The following is a 10,960-nucleotide window of genomic DNA, read 5'->3' as shown; positions in this document are numbered from 1 at the left end:
ATATATATATGGAACGCCGTCCGGCGAGCGAGGTATTACGCCCAGGTTCGTGGTGAACGTCGATCGGTCCACGTCGATGCACTGACCCATGTTTGTTTGATGTAGCTTCTGACTAACGTTAAACGAAGAGTGCGTCCATCGTGCGGTATGCATCCTGTTCGAGTCGGCCATGCATGGTAATGTATATATGGATCGTCTTCCCGCGAGCGGCTCTCCGTGAGGGTGCGTAGGTAGCCATATCCATACTCGCAGTGACACTGACTGACATTCGATCAGCAGGGGTGTCCTTCTAATGTCATCCGAGGACGATCCGGGCCAACAACAGGGAGCACGTCGACACTGTCAGGCTCCCGGACGTTCTCAGCTGCCCCGCTTGTGACCGCGGCCGACCGGCGCGCGGGTAGTCGTGTGTTCATGCGCTACGAGTCATGAGCAACGACGAAGGCAGCACTTGTAGGGCTGCGAGACTGACTAGTAAGTGTGTCAACATGCATTGTGATAATTAGACTCTGACGGGATATGCGCTGGGCGGAGCTTCTCGCACTTGCTATGTACAACGCCTCGAACAGCGATGTATATATGTATCGATGTCCGGCGAGCAACGTCTCGGGCCATGTACTGGGTGCGTCGTCGATTAACTCTACCCGCTGACTTTGTAGTGCCCGGACCAGCAATGTATGTATATATCGACTTCCGGCGAGCGACATCCCGGGCTGTGCGCAAGGTATGTCGTCCATCCGACACCGACACTATATCACTGACATGACGTGCCGTGTCGCCGCTGACATGCGCGTGCAGGATCGGGGCACGAGTGCTGCCCCTCCCTCGCTGCACCGCCGAGTTGTCGCCTCGTCGTGCATGTCGGTGTATGTACAGATCGCCGTCCGGCGAGCGGGTGACTTTGACCGGTAAGCAGTCCGTCTCGCCTCTTGGTTCGCCGATGCTGACGCAGGGACAGGGCGCCGAGACTGGCGTGTCGTGCGCGCCGCTAGTGTCCTTCCGGGTGAGTGTGCATTTGTGCTGAACTTGTGACGGCACTAATTGCATGTCCGAGGACGAGGCGCGTCAACGACCCGTCTACTGTCGTCACAGGCCGATGTCGACTCTTCGGTCGTACCTCGCAGTCGCTCACGAGGAGCCATTCCACTTGGTGAGTCGCCCGTCGCGCGTTGGCAAGCGGCATGTGCTGACAAATCGACAGGGACCGTCGCGAAGACTATTAGGGGTTTAACGAGATGGCATTGACTGTGTATGTACATGCGACGACCGACGGACGAGAGGGACGCACCTGTGGTGGGAGGGCTACGCGTTGCAGTGTGCGACGCGTAGAGGGCCTCTCTTTTTTTTGTTGTTGTCTCGTCAGCATGTACATACCGGGACCCGTCTGCGCGTGGCAGAAAAAGTTTCAGCACCCCATAACACGCGAGCTCCCTGCGGGGAGGCGAAACCATGCCCGAAAAAAGGACGTTTTTGGACTTGGGAAAAACGTCGCGTTGTCTCTCGCCAGCCAATCGCCGTGCTCGCACGTAAAACACCCACGCCCGCCGTGCGACGATCCCCGCCCCGCCCCCACGCCGCACTCCCACGCGTACTTCCCACGAAAAGCACACACATTCGGGTGCTGCTAAGTACGGAGATTCTGTAGATCTTCATCTTCGTCCAAGGCATGAAGGTTAAGCTGATGGGCATAACCCCGCCAATCGGGAAGCTCCGCCCAGAGATGGTGATGAGGTACTGCATCTGTGTGTCCCACTGGCGTTCGACGATGATGCTCTCCGTCTCCTCGAGGTCATCTTCCGACGGACACGTAACGACCGTGATCTCCTGCGCCGCGGACATCTTCGTCGTGAACGTCCCCGGCCGGTGCGCATACGCCTTCAGCTTCCACGTCACGTGCCCGAGGTCGCAGTGCAGCGTCGGCGGCGAGCTCGCGGGGATCGCGAAAGAGATCGGCCATGTGTACGTGCCTTCACGACGGCAGGACCGCAGATGGACTAAGTTGAGCTTCGGGGGTAGACGAGCCGTAAGGAGCGATGCTCACCTTTTTTGAACTCCTTCCAGCCTTCTCCCCACTCTTTCCCATCCTCGCCGTCTAATCCCAGCACTTCGCTGACCCGTTCGAGGGTAGAGCGCTCGCGGTCCCTCGCAGGCGCGCCCTCCTCATCGTCGTGGAACACGTCTTCGAATGGACGCTCGCGCGTGCGCCCTCGAGGGGGCGTCGCGTCGCCTCCGTAGCCGTCCGGGAACGACGACCGCGAGCGTGAGCGCACACGGTCCATGACGACGTCCAGCAGCGCATTCGACACGTTCGCGAAGCTGAACCGCTTGTGCTTCCGTCCGCGCCCGTCGTCCGCGTGCTCCCGGAGGTCCGACGAGCCTTCGCGGTGATGGCGCTGATTGCGCTGGTCGGCCGAACGCGAGAGCGAACGCTGCGTGGCCGGCGCGGACGCAGGCGGGGTGGGCAGAGGGCTATGGCTACTCCCGACGAGGAACTCGGGGCGCTCGTCGTCGAGCGACGGGCGCGCAGATTGCGAGTGCGAGCTGCTGGTTAGGCGCAGGCTAGACGCGGAGGACCCGCCCATCCGGGCAAGAGGAGACGGGTGCCGCGCAGATGCGAGGCCTACGGTGTGGTCAGTACGCGTGTACCCGGGGACGAGTGAAAAGGCCCACTGCTGCGTTCCGTGTCCGGTTCGGAGCTGCGACCCTGGCCGAACTCGTCCGCAGACGACGCAGCCTCCTGGGTGGGTAGCTCGTCGACGGTGTTCATGCGATGCGAGACGGACGCGGCGGGAGTGAGGAGCGTCGGACTGAATGCATGTTGTGGAACGGTCTCTGCGGTCGGTGTGTAAGGGGGTGAAGCGGTCAATATAGGGGGGAGGCCGTTGTCGCGGTGCGCGACGTAATCACGCTGGAAATACGTCTGGTCGACGCTCATATTTCGCCTCGACGCGAATGCGTTGTTCAGAAGTGCCGATGGCGGACCTCGGTCACGGCCCCTCCGCTCATCACTGGGCGGCCGGTGAACCGTACCGTGCATATCTTCGCTAGAGGATTCGGAGCGGTCGTCGTCATCACGGTCGAGCGCAATGCCAGGGCCCACGGAGAGCGTGCGGCGGCTGTTCCTGTACGGTGTCTCCGAGCCTGCGCGAAAGAGGATGTATGACTGTGCGTAGATCTCGTGCTCCTCGGTGACTTCGACACGGCGCGCGCCCACTCCTTGCAATTAAAGCAAGAGCGGTGAGAAACTCCCAGAGAACGGCGGCAGTTCTGCGACATACCTTCAGGCCAGGCTGTGCTCGTCTTTCCCACCAACTCGATTTCAATGCTGGAGATCTTCGTCGGCTTGACGAGCGTGAGCGTTAGCAGCCCACGAAGCATGCCAGGAGGGGCGTCGGCCTGCATGTTGCGGGGTCTGCCGGTGGCATCTCCTGCGCGGAGGAACACCACGGACTCTGCGAGACGGATGTCGAAGGCATTCTTCTGGGGCTGTTTCGTCGGCGTAGGCATGTATACCGGAGACCAAGAGGCAAGGAGACAAGAGGCGGTGGCCCGAGGCGGCGGTCGTCCTAAAATATGGGACTGGAGTTCCGCTCCGCGTGCCTGTGCGGCCGATCAAGATCCGGCTAAGACGTCAGTCGCAGAAAATCACGAAAAAATCGACAGCGGTGCATGTGGACTCACCAACGTGTTACACTGTCGATTCGCGGCTACCGTCAAGCTACCGTCGCGACAAGGCAACGTTTCTGGTTACAGCCCGAACACGCGTGGTGAGAAATACGTGTCTAGACAGGGGCAAGTCACGGCCCGATACCGTCACGGGATACTCACCGTTCCTCTCTGCCAGCGTTGGCGCAATATGTTGGCGCAAACATGCGCAGGAATGGTGAAAGACTGCACCGTTATCACCGCGTAGAAAACGGATGTAAGCCTTGATAGTCCGAACCAAGAGCAAGACGCGGTATCTGCAACCCTAACCCTACATTGACAGTGACGCGACCTCGCAGCGCGTGCGGCTTTCTCGTCTCCCGTCCTGCACGCTCACGATCGTCGTCGCGCGACGCTGCATCCCTGGCGCCGCCGTCCTCGCCAATGCATGCTGCCGTCCCGTCCTCGCTGCTGCTGCGCGTCCCTTGCCAGCACCGTCGCGTCTCGTCCGCTTGCTGCTGTTCTCCGACCCTCCTCTTCTCTGACCCTCCGCCGCGTCTCTCGCCCTCGCCGCGTCTCTCGCTCTCCCGCCCCTTCCGCTCGCACCTGCCACACCTGCTGTTGTCCTCGCTGCATCCGCCCGCCCGAGACGCGTCCGCCGGTACCCACAACGCACCGTTTCCGCTCGTTGCCAAGCACAGAGGTCCGTCTTCACCTTTTCTTCCCGGATCGCACGCATTCATCCACAACACTCATCTCTCAAGCTCTCTCTCCGACTTGCTTCCGCCTTCCCCCGCCCCGAACCCGCCCGCACTTCTCTACCTGCGCACCTCCGCGCGACGCTCACGCATCGTGCCATCCTCTCTCCCCACTTGTTGGGCGCGACTTTGTGCACCGGATCGCTCGCTACACACCGTTCTCTGCAGCACCGCCAAACAAGCGCCCGTCAGCCTCCCCCGCACGCTCTGCCGAGTCTACGTGCGACCCGCAGCCTTTCGGCGTCTCGCGCCAGCAACCACCAGCACCCAGCACCCATTCTTCGCCCGTGCACGTCGCCGCAATCATCCGCCATGCGTGCAACTCCACCCCGGGCCGCGGTACGCTCACTCATAACACCGTCCTGCCCGTGCAACGCACGAGACGACATTCATTCATCTGTGCGGTGGTACACGCGCCCGTACCGTCTTGCGGACTGCCGACGACGACCCACACTCCACGCTCTCATCACACGCGACAGCACCAGGCAACAACCATGCGACACCCGTGACGGTCTCCCGCTCGCACGGGTAGGGAAGACGGCGCGTCAGCAACGCGTCAGCTGTCAAAATGTCGTGCGCGACGACGACGGCCCCCGTTCCTCTGCCCGCCTGCAGCTGCAGTGGCCGCAGTGGCCCGGCAATGCACTCCTCTTTCGACGTGCAGCCGGCGCGCCCAAATGCATCACAACCGTCCTGTGCGAGTCTACGTACGTACGTCTACTCCCCAACTACAAGACACGTGTGCTCACTGCTCCAGACCCGGATGGATTCGCGCCCGTCGAGCGATCGTGCGGCGCGCCGTTCCTTCCCGCTCTCCACGATTCGCAGCCGTCGACGACGCTCGCAAGCCGCGAGTCTTCCTGACCCACGCGCCGACAAACGGCTCGCAAGGATGCTCTGCAGGTCACCCGTCGTCAGCACACTCCAAGACCGCCTGATACGCAAGGAAACAACTTACCTTCACCCATGACCCGACACCGTGCACGACGTCCCGCACACGCAGCCCATCGCCAACGCACGCTCACTCGGCGAGCGCGTCTGCTGCGACCAGGAAGTTAGTACTCGCCCATTCGACTCGGTCGGACACGCAACTCACCGATGCCTCGTATCACCCGCAGCTCTCGGTCTTATACCTCGCACGATGACAGCGACCAAGTCGCCGCCGCCTTTCCGAGGCACGACGTCCGCGGAAGCGAGCACGGTGCCACTTGGCATGGATGGCCAGCCTCGTCCGTGCCACCGACGCCGACGTTCGGGCCCATGCTCGATGGCCCGCGCGTGTGGTACCTGCGCGTTGATCGGGCAGGGTCCGTGGACGTTCTTCGTTGACGGACGGATCCAGGAGGATGCTTTGCGGGGCGTACGCGACTGCCTCGTGTGTCGGGATGAGTTGGCTCGGGTTCGCCCGCCGCGCAGCCCGCAAGACGACGGCGCAAGGACGTGCCTGTCCGGCCTGCATCTCTTCGGCGAACGATACACGCAGTGCGCTGCGACGCATGCTACTCGGGGGAATGCGATCGGGACGGACTGCAGCGTCGTACGAGATGCTCGGGCATTCTTCCATTTGGCACGACAGCCTCTCGTCGCGTCCAGTCCGCGAAGCAAGTCTTCCGAGCCGTTCATGCAAGCGAGCACTGGCGGGACGTCTCGCCGCCCGGCCTCTTCCCTCCTCCCGTCGGCGAATCGCCCTCAGCCTGCTCGTCGACAAGACCGTCCCTCGCGCCACGGGGATGAGCGAGGTGAGTACCGTCGTGGTGTCTCTGGCGCTGATGCTTCTGTCGTTCAGTGAGCTGGAGGGTGCAGTGTGACGGCTCGGGGAGGATGCGAGGCAGGGGCTATGGTGCGGGAGCCTGACGGCGGGCGCAGACGCAGAGCACCCGGACGGCACTGCGCGAATGCGATACTACGGTGGAAACGCGCCGCGCGACGACGTACGTACGTCGACGCCGGCACAGTGTCTGTGTGCACGACTGCCTGTGCACCGGTGCGATCCCCGCTGCGCAGACGACGGTTGCCGTGGCGGACGACGTGTGGCACGTCGTGCTCGCTGCTCGAAGTAGGTACAGAGAGCATGTACGTAGTCTCGAGGAATAGATATATTTGAGTTGCTCTACATGGTGGATATGGATCGCAAACGATGGTCAGAACTGTCGCAGCCTCGACGCCGCCGTCCGTGGTATGAACGCGCACAGGCAGCGACGGAACGAAGGTCTGCACTTCTCGAGGCTCGCGCAGACACGGCCTTTCAGCCGTCGGCTCTGTGAACATCTCGTCGAACTGCCGAGCTCGTTCGTTCTGCGGACGTCGGTGAATATACGCGAGCAGGCTCGTCTCGGAGGTCTCGTAGCCGGGTGACAGACGACGCGACGTGGAACGAATGACGCACCTGCGCGCCGTGCACTTGGTCAGACATTTTGGCCGAGTGTCGAGACACGCCTGCTCGAAGATTACAGCACATCGTATCGTCGGACGAGATTGAGATGCCACTCACTCGATGGTATCCCACCAGCGACATCTCGTCGGGCAACGCGGTGAACCGGCTGCTCATAGAGGACTTGAGGTGTGAAGCTCGCTGGCGGCCAGTCGATTGATTGAGCGCCGTCGGAGTGAGAGTCGAGGCGAGACCCTGCAGAGCGGTGGAGGTCAGGAATCGACGTGAGCGGAATGGGGAGTGCGACATCGTCGTTACTCGGTTACTCGCATGCCCGACTCAAACTGCTTCGAAACCGGGTCCCCTCCACTGTGCGGATGGGTCCCGCGGTGGACGCAACCAATTGGTGTGGACCACGTTGACAGAGCCATCGAGGACCGTAGGACAGACTTACAGAGGCACAGAGCGGGGAAAGGGCGAGTGTCAATAAGCAACTAATAGGGGGTTCAGGCGATCTACTCAAGATAGTATTATATGTCGGTGTTCGCGTGTTCCCCGCACTACCTTCCTCGCAGACGATAGGTCCACGAGACCAATCCGAATGAACACCGAGTGACCAATCTCGTTCGTGCTGCGAGTGGCAAGGGCAACAGGGCCTAAGTACAAGCATTCGAGAATTAGCGAGACCATGAAACAGGCCGCGGGTCGCGACCAAAGGGACTGCATACCTATACATCATCCCTCCAGCCCTCACACACCAATGATACGAGCTACGTATCTTGTGGAAGCTGTAGAGTCAGTCGCGACACATTGAACATTGAGCCAGTCGAGGCGGGACGGCTAACTTACCGCTGTTCAGTCTTGCGAGCTTGTAAGACCTGAGGACTCCATGAATACGCAACGCGGCCACCAATGAGCCGCTTCAATCTTCACTGAACCTCCTTTACTTTGCGGATCGGTGCGCCGGAAGGTCATTCGGTACGATCCTCATTCAGCCTGAGGGCCCGGGTTTGAATCGAAACGAGTCGGTGCCATACCAGGCTGTACGGCCAGGTCGCGCAAGGAGCGGAACAGTGTTCGTATGCACAGCACTTACTGAGACCTTTCGTGCTGGTCTATGAAGCCATGCACAGATCGACACTTACTACCGACGGCAGCGAATACGAGCTTGTCCATGAGCGTACAGAGGCTCGCATCGATGTAACACTCACCTCTCTGGTTCACCGTGCTATATAGACCAGGACTGTGGTCCGACTTCGCGGTTCATGCTTCTTGAGTCTGAATGCTCTGGTCTTGCATGTTCTCGATACACACTAACCGTGGCTCGGATTCAACTGCCTGCTTGTTCTACCCGACTCGTTTTGTTCCACGTCGTCGTACTTGCGCATCTCGAGTCGCTGCTTCTGCTCTACAGTGTACCTTTCCTCGGATTGCATGCAGACGCTTACTGTGTGCGTGACCCAGCACAGTATGACTGAACCAGTCGATACCGTTAGTAGGTATCGCAGACTCGGACATCATGACAGACTTGGAGGCACTGCGGACGGTAAGTAGCATCATCCTCCATTTACGCTGAAGTATCCGCAGCGTATGTGTCAGAAGCCTCATTGCCAACACATGCACACTACACCATAGCGGTTTCGTTCGAAGATGGGAGTGCAATTGAGCTTTGCCGCACACCTGCAGTGATCCGACGACTCCGACAACATGGGGAGGCGGCGAGCTCGATCGTGACCTATGCACAGCGAGTCCACTCTCGCGACGAGCTGCTCGTCACAAAGGTGCGGCACCGGGAGCTCCGCACAACAGCTAGTCACGATGACACGACGATAGTCAATTGTTCGCCGATGTCATCTTCTGTGCAGCCCGTCACGTCTTCGAGCGGAATGCCTTCGTGCAGATCAGCGATTCCACAGGTACCCAGCGGACCAAATATCGGACGATCTGAGTGCCGCACAAGGCGAACGCGCACCGGGGCTCTGGAAAATATGCATATCCGTACTACGGAACAGTTGCTACTGGACCCTATTCAGAGTCCGGGCCAGTCGTGCATCGTCGCCGTCATCAACACGAGGCCGAGAAGGACGTGCCTGTCCGTTGGCCTGGTTCCGCGCTCTCTGACGGTAAACGGGAAGCAGGGATGCGGCGGCCGAGATGTGGCCATGCAGACAACGCTCGAGGATTCGCAATGCCTACAGCACATTGGCCAACGCAGAAGTAGTATGCATCGACTCCGCCGTCAAGCAGACATGCATTCCCACGATGTACGTCCTGCTATGCGCAGGACGCAATGAATCTGCTCGCTGGGATAGCAAGCCTTGCTGTTACAGCAGCAAGTGCATACCTGCCGGCGTTATGCATCGCAATTCGCGTGCCTGTATGCACTATATCGCAGTAGCGAGATCGCGCGCGCGCGTCTTCGATACACATAGTCAATAGCGTGCCCGACAAGAGTTAGAATTCGGGTCAGGGCCGATGACAGTCGCCGGACCGCCACGCATGTCCCGCCTGAACTCTGTCATGCCTTCTACGGAGACATACAAGGCATGAAAGATCGATCCCCGCAGATTGGACCGTTACTGTCCCCGTTGACATCGCTGGAAAATGTGATCGCCCGGGCACACGACATGTCAGGAGCTGGACCGGCAATGTGATCCGTCCTAGCTGGTACATTCGCGCCAAACACCCGCCTTTGATCATAGTACTGCCAGCGACGCGGAAGACAGTGGGATGCCCATCTACCGCGCTCTGCGAGTGTCCTTATCAACATGCAGAGGGTACTCGTGTCGATGTCGCAGCAGACTCGGCAGCGGGAGGCGGTGGTATGCCCGACGGCCGCGCTCGAGATCGCACGACGACGAAGTGCTGAGAGGCCCCCTGGTCGACGTGTAGAATGTATGGCACCATGCATTACAACCGAGTGTTCGACACACATGCTTCATTCCGGGTGCGCGCAAACGCCACAGACGGAAGACTGGTTTCCCCTCTGACGAAGCGATGGCGGAGGCGGCGGACGAATGCCTCGCCCTTGCCGCGCACGTCGAAGGGAAGCATGGCTCTGCGCAAATAGTAGACGTAAGAGGCGCATAGACTCACCGGTGCCGTGACCATATCGTCACTTCCGCCCTTCTATGCACTCCCAAATCGACTTGTTCATTCATAGTCTGTCTGACACGATCTGTCAAGGTCAGGGACAGGCGGAGTGCGCGTGGTAAGGCGTGTAGAGCGAGTGTAGAGTGCCTGTGAAACCCCAAGTCGGGAGTCCTGGTTCGCCCGGCCACAAGCGTGCCCTACATCCAGAGAGAGAGTGAGAGGCCCTAAACGGCGTGATGCACTGCGACAGAGGCGGGGCGAGCGGGAGGGTACTGGGTTGAATATCGCCAAGTTAGCCGGAAGAGGATCTTCGCCGCTCGTGAAAATGTGGAAGAGGGCTGCAGGCAGCTTGCAACGGTCTGTGTGTTAGGCAAAACAACGAGCTCGTATCGTCTGTCCGCGGACGCATATAGACGCAGAAATATGGCTGGGAGGAAGCCAAAGAGCAAGCGCGCGCGCGAGCAGGTGGATGTACGGGACAGAGCAGCGTTGTGGTTCGCGTGACGCGCCACCGACGCGCCTTGACCGACGCAGACCGACGCTCACTGGCACAATGCACATGCTCTCTCACTCTACAGCTGCCCGGGTGACGCTCTCCGGCACTCTCTACTCGGTGTCCATCACCGTGACCTTCCGACTTTAAGGACACGTTACATGCCTCTGTCGACTCATGTCGCGCTGCACACGGACGTGGACAATCTCCGCTGGGGGACGAGAAGCATGCGTGAGTTCATTCCAGCCCAATACATTGACACTGCAAGACACGTAGCGAGTAGCTGGAAAGACAGGACGACACATTGTGCGAAGGTACATACAACTAGCTACCGTCATAGTACCATCTCATGGCGACTGCCTAGTACATACCCGCGCGTCCGCTGTTCATGCCGTGGTGTGCCTCGTCGTGCAGCATCGTGATTTCCGTCTCCCGCCGCAAGCCCAGCATCCTGTCCACCAATACCGTCGGCAAAGCTGCCGTCTATCGCAAGACCCCAGGCCCACGCTCAAGACGACCCGGCAAGGAAGCGGCGGCTGGCGAGGAACTGCCACGGGTCGTCAGTCGTCAGCAAGCTCAAAGGCGGTGTCCATAGTCGAG

General features: G+C 60.2%; 1 protein-coding gene across 1 annotated transcript; it reads right to left on the bottom strand.

The window, feature by feature from the left end:
* Positions 1-118: 118 nt before the first annotated feature.
* Positions 119-3,507, bottom strand: B0H18DRAFT_1130170 (uncharacterized protein; the record flags this gene model as incomplete). Its single annotated transcript, XM_048035461.1, has 5 exons — positions 119-261; positions 1,593-1,967; positions 2,042-2,620; positions 2,671-3,216; positions 3,279-3,507. The coding sequence occupies 5 exons, from the start codon at positions 3,505-3,507 to the stop codon at positions 119-121; spliced, it is 1,872 nt and encodes a 623-aa protein (XP_047884546.1).
* Between the last annotated feature and the right edge of the window lie 7,453 nt (positions 3,508-10,960).

This window comes from Fomitopsis serialis (genome assembly GCF_022376445.1).
Source record: "Fomitopsis serialis strain Sig1Antser10 chromosome Unknown B0H18scaffold_470, whole genome shotgun sequence".
Classification (NCBI taxonomy): domain Eukaryota; kingdom Fungi; phylum Basidiomycota; class Agaricomycetes; order Polyporales; family Fomitopsidaceae; genus Fomitopsis; species Fomitopsis serialis.
This window is presented reverse-complemented; position numbering and strand designations above follow the sequence as displayed.